General features: G+C 40.4%; 1 protein-coding gene and 1 non-coding gene across 2 annotated transcripts; both read left to right on the top strand.

Moving 5' to 3' along the window:
- The first annotated feature begins 3,383 nt into the window (after positions 1-3,383).
- Positions 3,384-3,465, top strand: TRNAL-AAG (transfer RNA leucine (anticodon AAG)). The gene has a single exon. It is a non-coding gene; the product is annotated as a tRNA-Leu (tRNA).
- A 100-nt stretch (positions 3,466-3,565) lies between these two features.
- POLR3E (RNA polymerase III subunit E) lies at positions 3,566-17,264 on the top strand. Its single transcript, XM_053471217.1, has 21 exons — positions 3,566-3,681; positions 5,547-5,645; positions 6,224-6,274; positions 6,541-6,618; positions 6,732-6,847; positions 7,081-7,163; positions 7,771-7,878; positions 7,971-8,020; positions 8,880-8,999; positions 9,157-9,242; positions 9,568-9,612; positions 9,900-9,991; positions 10,245-10,365; positions 10,529-10,610; positions 11,176-11,235; positions 11,745-11,902; positions 12,174-12,238; positions 13,539-14,032; positions 15,925-16,002; positions 16,178-16,303; positions 16,482-17,264. Exons 2-21 carry the CDS (start codon positions 5,610-5,612, stop codon positions 16,536-16,538), a joined length of 2,106 nt encoding a protein of 701 aa, XP_053327192.1. The 5' UTR covers positions 3,566-3,681; positions 5,547-5,609; the 3' UTR covers positions 16,539-17,264.
- The last annotated feature ends 3,298 nt before the right edge of the window (positions 17,265-20,562 follow it).

Here is a 20,562-nt window from a genome sequence, read left to right as displayed (position 1 = left end):
ATATCAATATGCAAAAAAAAATTTTGTCTTTTATTTTTAATCCTACAATTTCAGGTTTTTTTATTAGTATTAAGAATCTCAGACTCCCTGGTGGTCTACAAATGGCTACAGATCCATGCGGATGGAATTTCTTGGGGGGGGGGGTCGCATGGAGAAGGCTTCTTATCAATAACTAATCCATCATTAGCACGTTTCAGAAAATAGTCTGGTATTCCGTGTATTTGATTTGTACGAGCTCTGCGGAATTAAGTATTAGCGTACAGGTGAAAAAGGTGAATTTGTTCTTTTTTATATAGTTTTGCTTATCCTAGCATGTTTACATTAACCCCCTAAATGCTGGGTAACTTGAAACTCAGTGTTGATTAAAAGGGTTCTGCTAGTTGGTTTTTTGCAAATTTGTCGATGGGGTTTTAATACTATGTGGTTCATTTAACGTAGCAATTTTGGAGCAAAAAAAAATGCATGCGTCATCTTTTAGTGTCCGCCGTTCGCTTTGACAATGACAGTTAATAGAAGTGATTAAAACATCTTTATCTGCGTGTGAGTGTTCTAAATCAGAACCGATAGGATGCTAGCGGGGGCTATGCTTTCTTACATTGGAGGGGTACTCCTCTGCTTGCAAATTATGGAACAGATCTTGTCCCATAAACCTGTTTTATTGTAATCTAGATTTTGATTTACTCCCCAAAACTGCAAGCCATGGAATACAATTTTTAAAAAAAATAAAAATCTGGGGTTGGTTGATAAATATTGCCCCCCATCTCACTATAGAAGTATAAAAAGTGATTCTAGTACAAAGATACAAAGTACGTGGTCCTATCCTTACTACGGGAAATTTGGTTATGGATGATAAGACCCCGCAGCTGCTGTGATGTCATCAGAATGTAGACACTATAATTTACCCGTCACCCCCTTTTTATATATGTATATATATATATATATATATATATATATATATATATAGCCCCCAATGGGAACTCGATGTCATCAGTGTGACACCCATGGGGAATTCTTGACCCAATAATACGTTGACGCGGCAGTTCGGCACCTCCATAGCGCCTCCACATTTTGGCCTTGGAGTCCCCCTTGTCGTTCCACCATCATATATGGAAATTAGCTGGTAGCGGTTGAAATTATTAGATATATAAAACTTACACAAAACTGGATTTAATAGGCATAATTTCATATATATATATATGGAAACTATGATCCCTTAAATATCACTTAGAAATGTTTTTTTCCATCATGTAAAACACGTGACTAACACCAAACTTTCATTGACTTTGAGGCATCTAAAACGCGTACAGTTGCACAAGATATGTTTACAGAAACAATATGCAATATGATAGAATATCTTTTATGATGCTAATAAATAGATATGAAATAAAAAAACACATTAATTACAATAATATTAAAATACCTAAATTCTGCTTTATCGTTGAAAACCAGTTTGAACGCGCAGAGGATTTTTTGTGTTTAAAGTGTATGTGGAACTGTATGAGTTTTTAATGAATTGTTCTTTGTCATATAATATTTTGTCAAATAAACAGTTGACTCTGTTTCATAAAGCCGTGTGATCGCGTCTACATTTTACAAATACACGTGCTTACAAAGGGTTAAACTTGTATAGAAACCTGTGTATAAAATGTTTTTCAAGGTGCAGTCCCAATTTTCAGGCGCTCACCTTCGTAGCGGGCCCACTGTGCTGCTTTTTCGGGTGTTGGGGAACGTGGACTGGTTGGGGAGATCATCTGAACGGAGCAGTGCATTTGGTGTTTATTGATTTATATAGCACCATCATATACCACCGAGCTGTACAACGGGTAACAGGACATAACAAGAAGTGCTTCACGTAACAATTTACACTTACAGAAATAAGGGCTCTGCTCAAATGAGCTTACAATCTAACATCAGTGGAGGGTTCCACTGCCGCTCCAATGTGACCACCATGTCACACTTTCCACCGTGATATCTAGAACCTACTGCATGCCGACACATGGATATCTAGAACCTACTGCACGCCGGCAGATACTTAGAAACTACTGCACGCCGACACATAGATATCTAGAACCTACTGCATGCTTACACAGTTATATAGAACTTACCGCTCGCCGACACAGATATCTAGAACCTACTGCACGCCGACACATAGATATATAGAACCTACTTCTGTGTCGACACAGATATATAGAACCTACTTGCACTGACAGATCTATAGAACCTACTTGCACGCCTACAGAGATATATATAGAGCCTACTGCACACCGACACATGGATATCTAGAACCTACTGCACACCGACACATGGATATATAGAACCTACTGCACGCCGACAGATGGATATCTAGAACCTACTGCATGCTTACACAGTTATATAGAACTTACCGCTCGCCGACACAGATATCTAGAACCTACTGCACGCCGACACATAGATATATAGAACCTACTGCGTGCTTACACAGTTATATAGAACTTACTGCTCGCCGACACAGATATCTAGAACCTACTGCACGCCAACACATAGATATATAGAACCTACTTCTGTGTCGACACAGATATATAGAACCTACTTGCACTGACAGATCTATAGAACCTACTTGCACGCCTACAGAGATATATATAGAGCCTACTGCACGCCGACACATGGATATATAGAACCCACTGTACGCCGGCATATGGATATATAGAACCCACTGTACGCCGGCACATAGATATATAGAACCTACTGCACGCCCACACATGGATATATGGCCCCATGGCCGGACGCGGGATGATGGGGCAGCCCTATCACCTCAGGGCAGCTGGCTGGATATGAGAGGCTGAACGCTATGTTTTGAAGCTCACTCAGCATGCAGGCCGGGTATATACGGCAGGTCTGGTGGGTATGGAGCATTTGGCCGGTGTCCAGATGGCCTGTATGTCATCACCATACTATTATTCACTAAATATACTGTATATTACTGAATAGCCCTCAGTTAGCTTGCTAACTGCTAACCCCAGTTCCTACATAGGGCCACCTCTAGTAATAAAGGGGCCCAGGGCAGGCCTTAGTGCATCAAAGTGTATCCAGCTCTTTAGCTATTCCTCTATTTCGGGCTGGGTGCCTCTGCCTCCATCCCCTAATGGGTGCCACAGGCCCCTATATATATCTTATATAAGGAAATATGGGCTCCCTGTTTTTAACTCAAACATGACTCTCCGTACTCTGTATTGTATATATGTTTTTTTTACATGTATTTGTTTTCTTATGTTTAATTTCTGGGAATTTTCTCTCTTTTGAACTTTGTATAAAATCAAAACTCGCTTTCGGTAACACAGATTGGGATATTCTAGGCGTAGTTGATCGGGTGACATATGTCCTAACGGAAACGTTCCATTCAAGAAGGTAGCGTGGCCGAGCGGTCTAAGGCGCTGGATTAAGGCTCCAGTCTCTTCGGGGGCGTGGGTTCGAATCCCACCGCTGCCATCATGTTTTTGCAGTAAGAATTAAAGAACTTTTTACCTTGCATTGGGGTTACAGCGCCACCTGGTGTCTGCTGTCTCTGACCTCTCTGAGCATTCTGGGTAAGAGGAGCCGCTCCCCACGTGTCTGTGTTGCATGCAGTATGGCTGCTGCCTGAGAGCCGGATTGTGAGACGTACGCACCGGGAGCAGTGACGGAGCAGCAGGGCCTGGCAGCTAGGTAACCTCGGTCTGCAGTACTTAACCCGGCCGAAGCTTGCTGGGGGTGGTAGTTAGGGTGCATAATGCAGTGTAACGCTTCGTGCGGCTTGTTACCGCTTTAAGGCCTATAACTTCTTAATATTTGATGTAATCAGGCTTTGGCATAACAGCCCCAGTCACTCTATGCAATGAGGTGACCCCCTGCTTTAAAACATATTTCCTACCAGGCCTGTATCTGGCTCCCTCACATCATTTTATTGCCATCAATACCTTCCTCTCTTGAACCCAACTGCTTCTGGATTAATAAAAAAGAGTATTTCAGAAGTTAGGTGACCTCTTGCCCCATATTAATCCCAGGTGCCTCCATGGATCCCATCGCTAACAGTTACCCCAATATATGCATTATATATGCAATGTGTGCAATTCTATATATTTAATGCTAGTAACCTGTGAGCTCCCAGCTCTCTATATATGTAATGTATTAAGCGCTGCGTAACTTGTTGGTGCTATATAAATAAAAGATGATGATAATAATTAGGCTTCTTACAACCCAGATCTCATGTTATTCTTTCTGTTCTCATGTTATTCTTTCTGTTCTGTACTAGAGATTGTAACATTCCCCTTTTTTTCTCATTTTAATTCTCACGCTCCCAGGAATTAGATAATTCCTTCGCTTTATAATTCTTCACCCTAATCAGGGAGGGGCAGTGAAGCAGAGCCCTAAAGCTGAGTCAGGGTCTATTATTTTTATAGCGTGTTTACAGACCGGTATGTCTGATACGTGTAATTGTTACCTGTGTTCGGTCTAATGCATCTCCTGCAGGGGGGAGGGCAAAGGAGCAAATGTGTACGAGGAGGAAGCTGCAGATGGCCCGTGTATATGTAAAAGGGACGTCTGAGCCATTGTATACTTTAAAATGCATATGATGGCTACAGCGTCACTTTAAGGATAATACGCTGTCAAAGTACCTGGTCTAGACCAAGAAACGCAAGTGGGGTCCTTTAACTCCATAGAGTTTTTTGGTATCGTAGCCTGGACCCCGATTTAGCATCACGTCGCAGCCATTCACTATATCGGCAAGGCGGTATATCTGGTATAGAAATGGGGACGGTGAGGTTTGATCTATAAAGAGATTTTGGTGCTGTGTTGGTCTTATCACCCCTGTAGAACTAATGGAATGTTCCTGTCAGTTACACCATTGTATTCGTTGTTATGACGATTAGACCACTTTTCAAACTTTGCGCCAGAATTACTTTTTTTTTTTTAATCCCTATTAACCCTCACCCATCAATGTATAAGGCCTATAAAAATGATCAAACGCTGCACCCTAGTGTTCTCCCTCCCAGCAGAAGTGGAACAGCCTCCCAGCAGAGGTGGTAGAGATTAATACAGTGATGCAATTTACACATGCATCGATTATTTTCTGCCGTCACTAATTCCTTTTAAATGATTTTGTTTTCCTTTGTTGTGGAAGTGCCGTAATTCTGTTATATTCATACAGCATGTTCTTCTTGTACATCGTCCGCAATTGGTTAATGAATTGGAATAAAAATAAGTTCATATGTTCTCAACTACTACTTTTTTCTTTTTTTTTTACCGGTCTAAATATGTCTTATTTGACCTTTGCAATTAAAAGGGTCTTTCCTAAATCCTATAATGTATAGCTATGCTAAATAAATGTACACGGTGGTGTTTCTACATTGATTAATGTGTATATTATGGGAGCGTTTCAGGAAATGCATGGTTATTCCTCCCCGTTCGATGACCGGAAGCTTGTTGGTTCTGGGAGCCGTAGAAGCCAATGTGCGAGGGGCTTCAGGACAGGGAAATAGATTATTTTCTGGCTGTAAAGGTAAACCCGATATTGTTTTTTCCATGTCAAGGAGCTGTTCTTTGTCCCAGAGTCGAGAGGAACTCGGGTTGCTGCTGCTGCGTTCCACAGTAGTATGGAAAATGAAGATGACGACCCAATTATACAGGAGGTACGAGGAAGGGTTAATAATGCTGTCTATACTTTCTATACAATTGTCTTTATGATATAGTCTTTTTAGCCAGATTTTGGTTAGAAGGACAGAGAATTGTGGATGATGCTAGTGCTGAAGATTTTTTTGTCCTCATAAAATCATAAAAAACAAAACAAAATTCACAACAAAAAAAGTTCCCCAACGGGTATCTGCTGTCGTTTTTCTAATAAAAAGTTTCAAATACAATGATTTATTTTTATGTACATTTTTGCATATATTTTTACGCTTTGACGTACATGAATACTGTAACCTCCCCCCCAGCAGCAGCTAAACAGCATTGGGCCCCACTGATGTTTTTTTTTCGGTGGAATGAATGGGGTTTTAGTTAAAGCCCAAGGGTGCTGTCTGCCTCCCGACAGGCGCTATAGACAGGCTAATGTGGAACGTGCGGGGAAGCCAGCGCTGGAATGGGAAGAAAAATAAATCTGTTCCCGTTACTGGACCCCATAGACCCCCGTAGCCTCCTAGCATATGGTGATTCGGTACGTTACGTTTGGCTACATACACATCTGCTGATAGTTCTGTTTTCTTCTCAGATCGACGTCTTCCTGGCCAAAAGCCTGGCAGAGAAACTCTACTTGCTACAGGTACGTTGAGGGAGACCTAAGCTGCGTTTAAAGGAAAAATGAAATGAAAAAATGACTTCTGTTGGAAGTCTCTTCCCTGGGAGGGCGGTGGATGAGTGGAATAGTTTTTCGAGTTGCAGACTGTTGCTTTAGCGTTTCTCGTTTGATTATTCTAGTCTCTTGAGCACTAACCTTTTTTTTAGTATATGTAGTATTGTTTTCGATGGTTGCGTATGATGCATCCGTATTCTGTCATCTATAATCTTCCCCCGATTCTTGCTCCGTAGTACCCCGTCCGCCCGTCGTTGATGACCTATGACAGCACCCCGCATTTATCAGCGAGGATTAAACCGAAGCAGCAGAAGGTACGTGGACACGCGCTTTCATTTGTGGCTTGACATGGGATGCTGCTTCCTCCTTGCCGCTCTCTGGCTGTACTTTCGGTTCAGGTTCATATAAAATAATAATAATCTTTTAGGTGGAAATCGACATGGCCATTAACACCATGAGTCCCAATTACTGCCGCAGTAAGGGTGAGCAGATCGCACTGAATGTGGATGGGACCTGCATAGATGAAACCAGCACCTACTCTACGTAAGTACATAACGCCCAACCAACTTAATACTAATAATTGACATGTTTATCACGGATTTGGGGGATGATGTCATCACCATATTCTGGATGTTTTCATTGATTGTCAGAATTACCTTTCTTTTTTAAAACATAATCCTGCTGTATCTCTTTTAACTTTTGGATTTTTTCAGCTGCATGTTTCTGTTTTTTTGGTTTTTTTTTAGTAGAAAAATGTTTTGTTTTTTTTGTTACAGGAAACTTATGGACAAACAGACGTTCTCCTCCATACAAGCTGCAAGCAACACAAGTCGGTACGCAGCAGCAGTTTACCGTAAAGGTCTGTTTCTCAGTGCTGTGTTTTTCCTTTTTTTAAGACAGCATTTAAACAAAAAAAATCAGATCTAATGTTCACAAAAGCGAGCTTGACATCTCTCCAGGACTGAACGATTACGCTTAGCAGGGTGCTAAAGTTTATGCCGGAAAAAGAGTCTTTTCCTTCAACAGATTTTATTAAATGCCTTATTTCTTACGTTATCGGCCAATTCAGTACTGTGCAAAAGCTTTAGGTAAAAATGCTGCAATGTATAAATGTATTGTTTGTAGATGTGTTAATAGTTTTTGTGTAATTCAACAAAATGCAAAGTGAGTGAACAGAAAAAAATCTACGTGTATGTTGAAACAATATTTGATGTGTATATAATATGTGTATATACATACATACATACATCATGGATATTGTTGTGTGGCAGGGTGCAGTATCTCCTTTATAACATTTCTTAAATTGCCGCAGTGCAATATTCATAATAACGATCGTTTCGATTGCCTTGAACCTAAGAGTACTAAAGATGGTACAACTGTAAGAACCCCCGAGCTTTTCTGCGCATGGTTTCCTGCCTGCTTTTCTAATTCATGTTAATTTCTTATTACATGTTATGTTAACACAGGAGAAATTCATGTGACGCCGCTTCATGGAATTCTGCAGATGCGTCCAAGCTTCACGTACCTTGACAAGGCCGACTCCAAGTTTCGAGAGAGAGAAGCTGCTAATGAAGGTAGCGGAGCCGCACGTTTTGCCGCGCGATACATCTGGCTCGGTTTGTAGAGTCACGGAACGCCAATTGGGGTTTTTTTGTTTTATTTGCAGCCGGCGACTCTTCTCAGGATGAAGGTGAGGAAGACGTAAAGCAAGTGACTGTAAGTCTGACTTAGTTGTCCTGGACCTTTTCCTTAATGTTCCTTTAGGAAGCCAAACTTCCAGTGCCTCCGACAGTCGATGATTCTATATGTTGTAAAATGTATATAATGTTGTAACATTAGGATAAAGAATCACCAAATGTTGGGGTTGGTTTAGGAATGTTTAGGAGTCTGGGTATTTGTATCGAGCTCAATACAAACACGTTTGAGAGGTGAGATCTTAAAGCTATAGGTAACAAAGGAACAATGCCTTAAAAACAAAACTACAAGATGTGGTTTTAAGATATATTCCTAATTTTTTGGAGTATTTTCTGTAGAAATCTATCATTTGACAGACATTTGTCGTGGTTATTAGAATTCTAAGAACTGAGAACATGGGGACCCATGGAAAGATTTTAACATTACGTTTCCACCAGATTCAAGGATTTTGGTCTGATGCGTCATTACTCTTTTATTGATGACATCACATTTTTTAAGGGAGTAAAGTGATCACTGAACGTTAAAATCACTGTTTACTTGTAAAATGCTTGTCTGTGCGTACTTGTATGTACCATCCATCTTACCCGTCTTTTCTGTAAATGGGAAAACTAGACACAACTTCTCGCTCATCGAACGCTCATGTGGGATTATTCTGTTTTGGCAGTGCTAAAGAGGGGTCTTACTACCGTGGCAACCTTTGGGCTAGTCCAATCTGCAGGAAAGTTCCACCGGTTACCATGGTGACGAGAATGGCATCTTAAATACTAATCCCTCCTATAGCAGAGTTTGATGTGTTGATTTCCACCTAATTGGTACTCCATAACTAGTTGTCCTTCAAAGAGACTTTAGGACCTTAATTCCCGTTCCCGTCTTCTTGTAGGTGCGTTTCTCACGGCCGGAGACTGAACAGGCGAAGCAGAGGAAAGCGCAGTCCTATGAATTCTTACAGAAGAAGCAGGCCGAGGAGTACTGGGTCCATCTTCATTATTACAACATCAAGGTATGCATTATGCCTCCTGCAGGGAAAGCTGGCGCTCCATTGTATTAATTCAACGTGTACGGCATGATCTAGACTTCTAAATAATGGGCAAAACAATCCATATTATATATGTATTCTGATTCTGTATCAAAATCCAACTCTTTTTATTGTTGTCCAGGACAGTCGTACAGAACTTGAGAGGCAGTATTTGCTGTGTCAGAATACCAACACAGCAGACAACTTGGAACTGATAAAATCTCCCAGGTAGACATTTTATTATTTCTATTTTCTGTTATTTAATATAAATGCTTATTAATTTGATAAGTGGAACTATTGAGCTTCCTTGAAAATATAAGAAATGAGATTTCACACACAAAGAAAAGATTGCTCTCTGAATTTGGACCTGTATTTAAAAGCACTAAACAATGCTTTGCTCTTATCCGGGGTCAGGAGAACTGCCCGCCACCGCAGCTCCAGCTCTCCCAATGCCTTCACACGCTGGAGCAAATCATAATAACAGAATGTGTGTTAATTACTTAATTTCATGGACGTGGTGATTTGTACTTTGATCTGTTCTTTTCTCACTCAGTGAGTATCTGGAGATGCTGATGCCTCCGTGTGTTGAAGAAGAAGCGTAAGAACTTTTTTTATTATTATTTCCATGTTTCTTATTTAAACCTATTAAGGGGGCTTTTTAAATTTTAGATTTAGTTGGCCCGTAACTAAACATACAGGTGAATGTGAGAAATCCTGATTAAAACAGTTGATAAATTGTTAGTTAAAAGAAAACAAATATGAATAATAGATACATTTTAGACTCCATTGTAAAATACTTATGTGGTTTGCGGTTCATATGTTGGAAGTGTTCTGACAGTTAAACCAGCAGTATATGTAATTTGATTTTGTTTTCCCTTTCGCTAGCGAGAAGATTGTGTCTCCGAGCAATGTGCTGTCGATGGCTCAGCTAAGAACCCTGCCGCTGGCAGACCAGATAAAGATTCTCATGAAAAACGGTGGGTTCACCTACTCTTACATATACGTGCTGATCCCTGTACCCAATGGCCTTGATCTTATGCAGCATGTGTTATGGAGAGAGTGGGCATGTAGCATTAATTGCATGTGAGACAAAATGAGGGCTGAACAGTACTATTTTAGGTCATGTGTTAAATAAAAGGGTTAATTTAGTCGAAGCTGGTCCTTCATGTTGAGAAACTCAGCTTAGTTATTTTGCCTGTATGATGAGCTGCGCTTAATATTTTTATGCAGTTAAAGTTATGCCATTTGCAAACCTCATGGGACTGATGGCTGCTGGAACAGAATCGATTGCAGTTCTGCGATGCATACAGCAGGTGGCGATGCTGGTCCAAGGAAACTGGGTGGTAAAAAGGTAACATTTAAAGGAGATTTGACAACAGCATTTGCTTAACCAGATCTGATTAATGCTTCTGGGTGTGTTCCGGCATCCTGTAGCATTGGGTAATTATCTTCATAAAGATTCACTTTTGCTGTTACGACTGTAATTAAGTAGTATATTCTGCTTTCTTACACAGTGATGTCGTTTACCCCAAGGAGTCATCCAGTCCACACAGTGGAGTCTCAGCAGAAATTCTGTGTCGGGGCAGGGACTTTGTTGTAAGTGTCCGAAGATGATCATTCTTTGCATTTTGCTAGCGGTATAAACAAAACTATCATCACAACTGCATAACGAGTTAATAATGTCTGCTGAGAGTGTATATTATACATATGCTATATGACAACCGAATCTTATGATGCCATAAGTATCCCTCAACTGTACACCCTCCCTACTTGCATATCATCCTGAATACTAATAATAATACTAAACACACTTGGCTATAATAATTAAACCATTGTGGGTGAAATGTGCAAAATATCAAAGGGTATAATAATAAAAGTAGGTTACACTGAAACAGTGGTAAATCAAAGTGTGTGTATGTGATATATATACACACCCACGCACATATATATACACACCCACGCACATATATATACACACACGCACGCTGAATTGGGAAATGGCTTATGGCAGGATTCAATGAGAATTGCCAGATCTTTGTATAATTTCAGTATATCCTCTAGGAACATTGGAGGAATGCTTGGATGCATTCATGGGAAAGGGAGTTACAAATGGCACTGTTGAGTCATTGTTTTAATAAGCATTTTCTTGTTCTCGTTTTAGATGTGGAAGTTCACTCTGGGCCGCTGGGTGGTGAGAAAGGAGATTGCAACCGTGACAAAAGTAAGACTCGACTTTTCTCCTGATTTCTATCTATAAATACAGTATGTGTAGAGGAGTGAGAGAAATCCGTACATTAAAGGGTAAAACATGGTTGTAAATTGCATCCAATTTAGTTTCAATCGCCTTCAAGATTTCCTTTGGATATTATAGCGGAGTGTTTCCATGGTGAGGCTGTTTGGACTGGCATTGTGCATTTAGGAGAATATAAATTATGATTTATTAAAATAGTTACTGTATCTTCTGTTCACAGTCTATATCTTGTTCAGAGCGGTTGATCTGTTTGTATCAGAGCAGCAGGCAGTGTGTTCCGTTAGATAAAACGACCTTTGCTTATCGGTGGAACTCTCCGTTGTTGGTATTAAATAGGGTAATAAGGCTTCGTGCAGACTAACGTTCCGGAGATACTTAGCGAGCAGCTAGTCTGCGTGAGCATCATTTGTTCACCGGTTAGCCATTACTGCCCCAGGTGTTCTTTGTACTGCCATTTAATGCTCACGATTTACTCCTAGCTGTGCCAAGAAGATGTAAAGGAATTCTTGGAGCATATGGCCATTCCAAGGATTAACAAAGGCTGGGAATTCATTCTGCCTTATGATGGAGAGTTTGTGAAGAAGCACCCAGATGTGGTCCAGAGACAGACCATGCTATGGAAGGGCATTCAGTCCAAGTGAGTGAAACGTACCTATATCAATAGCTCACCGAGCTGTTACTTGGTGTTTTTAGCACCCTGTTGTCTTTGGTCTTTCTAAGCATTCAGAGTTTTAATTACCCGAGGGGTACAAGTCATATAACCCTGTAATAACGTTTTTATTTTTCCTGTAGTTTGTAACTGGGGGATGATCACATGTACTTTAGATGATGTGCCTAACCCTCATTGCCAATGTTTTATTCCCAATTTCCATGAAATGATACCCTGATGTGTTTATTTTTCACTTAAGGTTGGAGAAAGTGTATAGTTTATCAAAAGAAGATCTGCTGCCCAAAAAGTCAGATCCAGCCTCCGGTAAGCTCCAGATTGTTTGTGATGATTACTGTTTTGAGTATTGTGTATAATAGACGTAACAATAGACGTTACAATATTCTGTTCTTGGTTGAGCTAGACCAGCATTTTGTTGTGAATATTTTTATCTCTTCGGAAATCTCTGGCCGCTTTCTCCATGAGTGTTGGCATGGACCTCCTTGTTCACTGAGCCTAGGGTGATACCAGCTGAACTCTTCTGACGAGGCTTACAAAGGCAGGAACGCGCACCATGGGTTTCCATCATGCTGGTTCTAGACTGCCTTTCTGGGCAGAATTAGCCTGATAACGACAGAGGTGTTTGCTGTGCAGTGACCTTAAACTGAGACGCTGCTCTGTGAGATCTCCTAGAGCGGGAATTGTACGTTTTGAGTCTGTTTTTTAAAATGCTATTATTTTTTTCACAATCCCGTTGGCGCAAGGAGACGTGCTGGATGGAAACATAATTGACTTTGTCAGTCCATTATCTGTTTTCCTTTTAGGTGTTTTCACATCATTACAATTTTAAGACTGTAAAGTAGTCATTATTGTAAAGCTATAGCACAACAAAGTAATAGATCCCGGAATTGGCACCAAAACTGGAACACGGATTTGTTAAATCACAAGTTTTGGTTTGGTACACAGGGTTGGAAGTATTTTACAGGGATTATCTCAATCCTATCCACTCCTGCCCATTCATTTAAATAAAATCTGATTATGCGATTTAGCCGACTACTGAGAACACCTCTTTATGAACATTATTGCCTGTTGCAACAGAGCTGACAGCCGAGTAAATCGCTGTGATTATCACCTTGCTTAAAAGGTTACACGGTATGTGAAAATCCAGTCTTTATTGGTCTGCAACTCCCATTACTATCGGCAAACGACTCACAGGACTATAGGTATTGTAGGCTAACAGAATAACAGGTATATCACCTGCATCTGCAAGCTCATCTGCCCGACCCTAAACGTCAAGATATTCTTCACACGTGGTACAGGCGAAGAATGACTCCAATTGTCATGAAATAGGAAAATAACTTGCCAAATATCCTCCACCCCATTCTGTTTCCCTGTCATACTTGTGTATATGGGTCGCTATGTCATTATATTTCTTAAGGATGAAACTCTGGTTCCCAGTGGTAAAATATAGACATTCAATTAGTTGCTGGTTCCTATGGTAAATTCTATCTTTTGTGACAAGAAAGGGTTAAAATAAATTAAATTGGTTACAATAGTATGTTCAACTATCCCGTGCGGCTTGTTCAGAACCCGTTTCATGTGTTTAATTGTGCTTTGCGGTTTACAGCTCAAGCGGCGGTGATCCCTGGAGACCAAGTGGTGAACATTGCTAGATCGAAAGCCAAGGAGAACCAAGCACAGTTGGAGAAGGACTTGAAAAGGAAGAAGGAACACATGAAACAGGGCTCTTCCAGCCTCACCGTTGCAGCCGATGTCCACATTAAAGAGGAACCTATGAGTGACGAGGAAGCTATGGACACTTCTACGTGCGACGGGCTGAACAACGGGCTGGTCAACGGAATTCACGCGGACGAAAACTCACGGGACTCCATTAATGGCCATATCGCCAAAGGAGACCGAGAAGTTGTTGCACAAGAACTCAGAGAGTTTGTGACCTCAACGTTTCGCAAACAATATGTTTTGACCATGAACGAACTCAAACGTTTATTTAATCTCCATTTAGCTGGGCTTCCCCCTGGACATACTCTATTTAGTGGTATTTCAGACAAAATGTTGCAGGAAACGGTTCTAAGTTCTGGCTGTAAGCAGATTCAGGTGCCAGTAAGTAGTCATCTTATGCTTTATTTTATCAAAGCAACAATTTTAAGATATTTAGTCGGATTTGAATGTTTGTTGACTTGTGGTCTATAAGACGTCTGGTGACATTAGTGATGGATGTTGGTCGGTCTGTCTCACTAAGGGGGTATTTTGTCCAATATTATTAAGGTGGCTGTAGATGCATTTATTTTTTTCAAGTTCCTTTGTCTAAAGAAACATAAAATGGAGGAAATAATGCCAGTGGCACAAACTGCTAGATGAGCGGGTTCAATCTCGAATTCTCTTTCACGCGTTCACTATACTTGTGCACATGGGCAGATACTTCAGGCAGAGAATGCGGCAGCAGATCTGTTAAAGGTTTGTTTTGTTAACACGTCAGAGAACGTTGTGTTGAGTGGAACAGCACTTTTGAAGTGATTTTGTTTAAATTACAATCATCAGTGCATGAAATTAGTTGGACGCTTCAACAGCTTCAGTCTCTTTGTTCCGGTGCGTGAGGTTTTTCATCCAAAAATTGGTAAAGTAGAGACTCTGCTGTTCAGGGCCCTAAGTTTTGATGACTGCTGGTTTGTTCTCATAAGGTGTGAGCGGTAGCTACGATCAGCTGATTATCATACAAAGCAATGCTCTATGAAATTATAATTATTATATGATTATTATAATGCCTATACTAATTTGCATCAAACTAGGTCTGAGGAAAATACTCTTTTTCTAGGTGAGCCCTAATATAACAAATTGAAAGGAGAATAAAAGTAATAGCGAAATGTATGCTGCTTTGTGGTTCTGGCTCCAGCCCAGGTCACTTCAATCGTCTTTTCATGGACTTTGCACAAAGTAATGGTGAATTTCCAGCCGTACTATTGAGTTGGAAAGTCCTCTGAAGTATACTTTTCCAAAAGCTACTTGAAGGACCCAACGCGTTTTTATAGTCCCTGCTCCAAGGAGCCTTTTGTGCCAATCTAATTAAAAGCCCCAGATCCTGGATTATTTATCCACTAGAAAGGATTTATTGTTCTGCGAAGGATAATGGAATATGCACAAAGGAACGCATTCCTCGCCTGTAGAGAGTCCTGCCTTTTGTCTGCTCAGACTCTGCTTCTAGTATCCAAGTTAGTGTGTCTGGTTACTGTTAACCCGCTGTGACGACACATGAGGAACGAACATCATCCTGCTACTCCCTTATTTTACGTATAATTTTTTGGAGTTTATCATTCGCTAGGAGTCTCTTGTAGTACAACTAACTGCTCAAAGAACATAAAAAAAACACCTGTAAATTAATGTTTCTCAACCCATCCTCCATAGCATCGTTGTTGTAGTAGTTTCTCATCGTTGTAGTTGTAATTCTTTCAGTAGTTTTTGTTACATTCAGGTTTGGAGCGTCTCGGTGTTAACCTATGCCCAATGTATTCTAACTTTGAAAGGATTCCGTTTGGGCTTTATAGATGCCTGTGAGAGGCAAACTTGTTCTCATATTTTCATAGCCTGTATATGATCTTGTAAAAATAGGGCTTATACCGATCTGTATATGTAAACGTGCCCAGGAACGAGAGAAAAAGCAGCAGAATTATAGTTCTTATTTAAAGTAGGTTTAACGATATTAATCCCCAGCCTAACCTAATTAGTTGAACATTCAGAATTTCCACTCTGTGTTGGCGCGGCGCTGAAGCAGTTAATGCCCTTCTGAGAGGCGCAGGGTTGCCTTGAGTACATATTTTTCCTGATTATCGGTTTCCGTACTTGATTACTCACCTGAAAGGGCTCTTTATACATTTTTTTTATTGGGAAAGAAGGGGGTAATCAAATAGATGTCAGTTACTTCATTGAGATTGAGGGTTATTTACCCTTTACCCCAGCTGATATGGATACTGATACAGATATATATATTTTTTTGCTAGTTCCCCCCACAGACGACTGCCACACCTGAGGAGCAGAAAGTGTTCGCACTTTGGACAAGTGGAGACGCTTCCGACAAAGTGAGTAGACAAACTTGTTGGATACTTTGCAGAAAGCTCCCCCCCGTAAATGTTTCCGATTACTATTATTGATGATGTAAAACTCGCCTTAATAAGTGGTTAAGCGATTAAAGCCCAGTATCTCGGCTAATGAAAAGGGGGCATTCACTTATGTAGCCGCCTTTTTGTCTTGTAGCAACGGCAGACGCTGCTCGAGCTTTTCCTGAAGAGTTACCGCTTACGCAGGCAGCAGATCCAGGCACAGCTGACCCAGGAATTTGGAGACGGCCTTAGTAAGCAGCAGCTGGACAAGGTGTTGAAGGTAGGAAACACAGAGTTAAACCCATTTGTAAGCACCGTTCTGATGAACCATTTAATCGGCTTATCAGCTCACGAATGCCTAATTAACCCTTCTGATGCCGAGAAGGGGTACAAATAATGTCATTGTCCCTCGGTCCAACATACTTAGTCTTAATATGACTTTAACTCTTTTCTTCCAGGATTGTTGTGTGTGTTACGGAGGAATGTGGTATCTTAAAGGCACCGTACAGTCCTGATAACACTGGAGAACTGGCAGCAAACGAAGAGCACAGCGGACCCAGGGACTGATGGGGCAGATCCTCGCCCAAGATTGTAAAGTGCCAGGATAGTACACCCTCTCATGACAATGTTACCACGGGCGCTACAGAAGGCAGAATGTTCCGAGTCAGCGGAGGCTACTTTCTGGGATCTTTCATGTATTTTTTTTTTTATTGTAAACCTCACTTTTGTGTTTAGCTCCCCAATAAAATAACAGAAGTGTGCACATCCGAAAAAGAGAGAGAATGGGTGAAATTTAAGTTTACAAATAGTGCCATCGTATTTATTAAAAAGAAAACAAAAAATTTGATTTTTGTTGTAGTTAAGGGAATAGAGAATGTTGTGTTTCCACTAGAAACCTTTCAAGATTTCTGTAAAAATTCCCTGAATCACAATGGCCAGGACACATCATGTCTTCCATATCATTAATTAATTTGTTTACCAATGTGAGATGTGGGCAGCGCCCGCCATTCCTTACCATGGAACCAATCAAGGGCATCATAAAGATTTCTAAGGGTTAACGCTTTATGACCCAGAAGCATGGAATGTTGCGCTCGCCACCTCCTATAATGTCAATTCCTTGTGTAATCAACACTGCAAAATATTATTTATGCTGATTATTAAATATGCCCTCAGTTGTGAATGGTCTCATTTTGTGTGTACTTAACGGCATCATAAAACTAAAATAAAAATGAATTTCTGTATTCTCTCCTAAGGCATTAACAATATTTTTCTGTCCTATAACCTGCTCCAGCAATCCATCTCCACCTAAATAATTATTGGTCCTGAAGTAAAATAACTCCCAGAATGCTCAGCCAACCAAAGCATCTTGAGTGTTATACATCAGATGGAGAGAAGAGCATCACCCATGTAGAGATTAGAGACCCTGGGCCGAAGTTGAAAAGCAGAGAGTTTAGTATTTATTTTAGTGGTTGTCATGGAGATTGCGCCACAGAATATTTGGAATTGGCTGGCTGTGTACATTGGCACATGTAATAAGCTTGTGTTGAGATGGAAGCTGCGTTTGTAACCGTTCGAACATGGAAGAGCAACTTCACGTTTGCAGACAATTGTTTCCGCTGCAGCACGCTGGTCGCTCCCCTACAAGTAGCGGTGAAAGTAATTTGCGGCACAAAGGGCAAGACCTGTTTATGGGACAGAGAGGCTCGAGTTCAAAGTTCTTTAAACCATTAATGAAAAAAGCCTGTGAAATATTAACCATACACTATATTTGCCTTGAGTGCTATTAAGTATGTAAGTGTCATAGTGGTTATGGATAATGTGACAGTGTTGATGTGATAGAACTAAAAAAATAAACTGCATGAGATTCTTAAAGGTCATTTAATAGCTGAATTTACCAAACAGAAAGATGAATTGTGGCGTTACAGAGGCTTCTACTGGAGGCCCGTTAAGATTATGATGAAAAGTGTTTCTGGTGCAAAGAGTCAAAAATAGTCATAATCAACCAGAACAACCAATGGCATCCCCTTGTTGCTAGGGTATTTGCATTGGTTGCTATGGTAATAAGATCTCTTTTCAAATCTAGACCAGAATTTCACTGATAATAAAGACATTACCTCAAATTATAGAAAACAGGTAGTAGAACCAATTTTATTAACTGTATTTATAGAAATGGGAGACTTAAAATGTATTTTAGTGCCAACTAATTTAATAACAAGATATTAGCAATTGATTTTTGTCAAGGAATAATGTTTATACGGGGGCAGAGCACCTGCCCAGCGAGGACCCGAGTCAGGGCTTATTTGGGGACATCGTTACCTCATCTTTTTTGTCTGCATATATAATCTGATTAAATTATGTATGTTAAGAGAACCACGATTTGGCAGGACCTAGTATTTCACTCATTTGGATGAGTGTTCAGTAGGTATTTTGTTACCTCAGGTGGCTTGTATGGATTATTTATTCACCTGGCTCCCTTTTGCCCCCTCCTGAGGCTGATCACACAGCGGGGGCAGGGAGGTTAGGCCTGCGAGCCCCTGCTGTATGTTTACAGGCTGCATTTCCTCAGTTTGTAAGTTATTTCCGCAGCTGATCACGTATCCTGCGCCTGGTTCCTTATGACTGGCCAACTAACATCAAAATATTTACTTTCCCAGACTGAACTCAGGGCCGGGGTTTATTTTGGAGTCCAGAAGCCGGTGACCTGTATACCTCAGGGAGATTTATTTGGTCACCATAACAACTGAATTTGAGGCAGGGCCAGGTTAGCTCTTCTTGTTAGAGACCCGCCGAGGGCATATAGTAAGAGTTCCACTCAATATGGCCGCTATACATCTCCTCAGGATGGCTGGGGTTCCTGTGACACACATTTGACGTACAATTACTCTGGACGCTTCTTCCATTTAATGAAGAGACCGAATGTTTCTCGCCCACCCGCTTAACCAACTCCCTGCGATTCCTCCTCCATTATCCTGTCGCTCCTTCGCATTAAGGATGCTCCATTTTTTTCCCTACCGCATAGAAGGAACTTTTTTTTTTCGTTGTAATTATTCCCACTAATTTAATACAAGGTATTGTAGATAAATTCTCACATAAGAAAACATCTTACTGTTTTAAGATACTTAAATTTAAGACAGCTAAGGCTAGCTGGCGCCTGGGTCATGAGCAGCCCGACGCTATTGTCATATTCCATTATTATAAATCCACTCAAGCGACAGCACGCCAGTCTCTGTTCACATGGAAATTTAGTCTAACAGTCTACAGCTAAGTAGATTATTTTTTAATGTAGCAACTTTATATCAACCACTTTCCCAAAATACAATTATACTCTACTGCACATGACAAAACATGCTTTCCCTTCTCTAGACATTTTTTTCTTTTAAAGAAAAGTATTTAATTTGATGGCTAGATTACACTTTCCTAAATAATGGCTGGTTTTTAGCCCTTTCTTTTGTTGGCCCAAAGGAAAGCCTCCTACAAAAGAGAGGCAGCATGGGGCGAAGGGGGAGATTGTTCACATGGGGTAGACATCAGAGAGAAGGTTGACCCTGGATCTTCCAACTTGAGTTCATATAAAAATAGGAGGGTAAAAAAAAAAAAAACCCACCATAGCTATTCTACATTTTATTCCATTGAGTGAACCCGGTGGGATAAAATAAGAACTTTGAAGCTCCATTGTAAACTTCTTAAAATCTGATTTTCCTGCACCGACCCTCAAGTTTCAACTCCTATTTAGTGGATTTTTATCGGTATCTTCCAGTTCCAAGTTACTTCTGCCCTTTGGTAGAAACTGATGGGTTTAGGCAGCCTTTCTAAAGGAGTCAGAAGTACAGACCAAGACCCCAAAGTACATTAAGGTTATTTTGAGAACAGTTTCAGATCACAGTTTTGTGGAGTAAAGTGTTATCCCAAGCATTTTCAACAATTACAGATCTTAAAACCTAAAAACACACGCATGGTTTCAGTAAATGAACGCCATCTCATGTTGAACTGATGGTGGGATGCAAGGATGGAATAAAGTCAGTTTTCAGAGACCACCAGGTAAGCAGTTTTCATGTTACTTACTCCAGTGTTGGATAACAAATAACACAAACTCAAGTAGTGATATGGAAAGATAAGATGGTCTTTATTCTTCAGCATGTACTACAGGATATAAAAAATACATTATATCACCATTTTATAAGCCATAAATATATGTTAGAAAATACTTAACATTAATGCAGCTTTTCTAGCACTACTACCGTTAATACAGTGTGTGAGAAAAAAAAAAAAAAAACGGCTACTATTCAATATCCAACATTGCTCCAAAAGGCATTTTTTAATAGCCAATAAAGCTGAGACGGCCAAGACGCGTCTCTCAATCCTGACGCTATATATTGCCTAGTGTTCTAGCTCTTTCCCTTACCTACAATACACATACCTTTTCCTTCTTTCATTTCTTAATCACCACCTCCATCCTTCTTCAAAATTCTTTTCTTTGGAGTTGGAAACATTTCACCTAAACCATTCCAGATCTTTTTTTTTTACCTGCATTGCTATTTT

The sequence above is a fragment of the Spea bombifrons genome, chromosome 7 (assembly GCF_027358695.1).
Source record: "Spea bombifrons isolate aSpeBom1 chromosome 7, aSpeBom1.2.pri, whole genome shotgun sequence".
Classification (NCBI taxonomy): Eukaryota; Metazoa; Chordata; class Amphibia; order Anura; family Pelobatidae; genus Spea; species Spea bombifrons.
Note: the sequence above shows the minus strand (reverse complement) of the source record. Positions and strands in the feature narration are given on the sequence as shown.

What these genes read in the sequence shown, in the direction of transcription:
- POLR3E (XM_053471217.1), top strand. Translation starts at nt 5,610, where the DNA reads ATGGAAAATGAAGATGACGACCCAATTATACAGGAG. An exon ending in GTCGGGGCAGGGACTTTGTT is followed by an intron (nt 10,611 to 11,175) that starts GTAAGTGTCCGA and finishes TTCTCGTTTTAG; the next exon opens with ATGTGGAAGTTCACTCTGGG. An exon ending in AAAGTCAGATCCAGCCTCCG is followed by an intron (nt 12,239 to 13,538) that starts GTAAGCTCCAGA and finishes TGCGGTTTACAG; the next exon opens with CTCAAGCGGCGGTGATCCCT.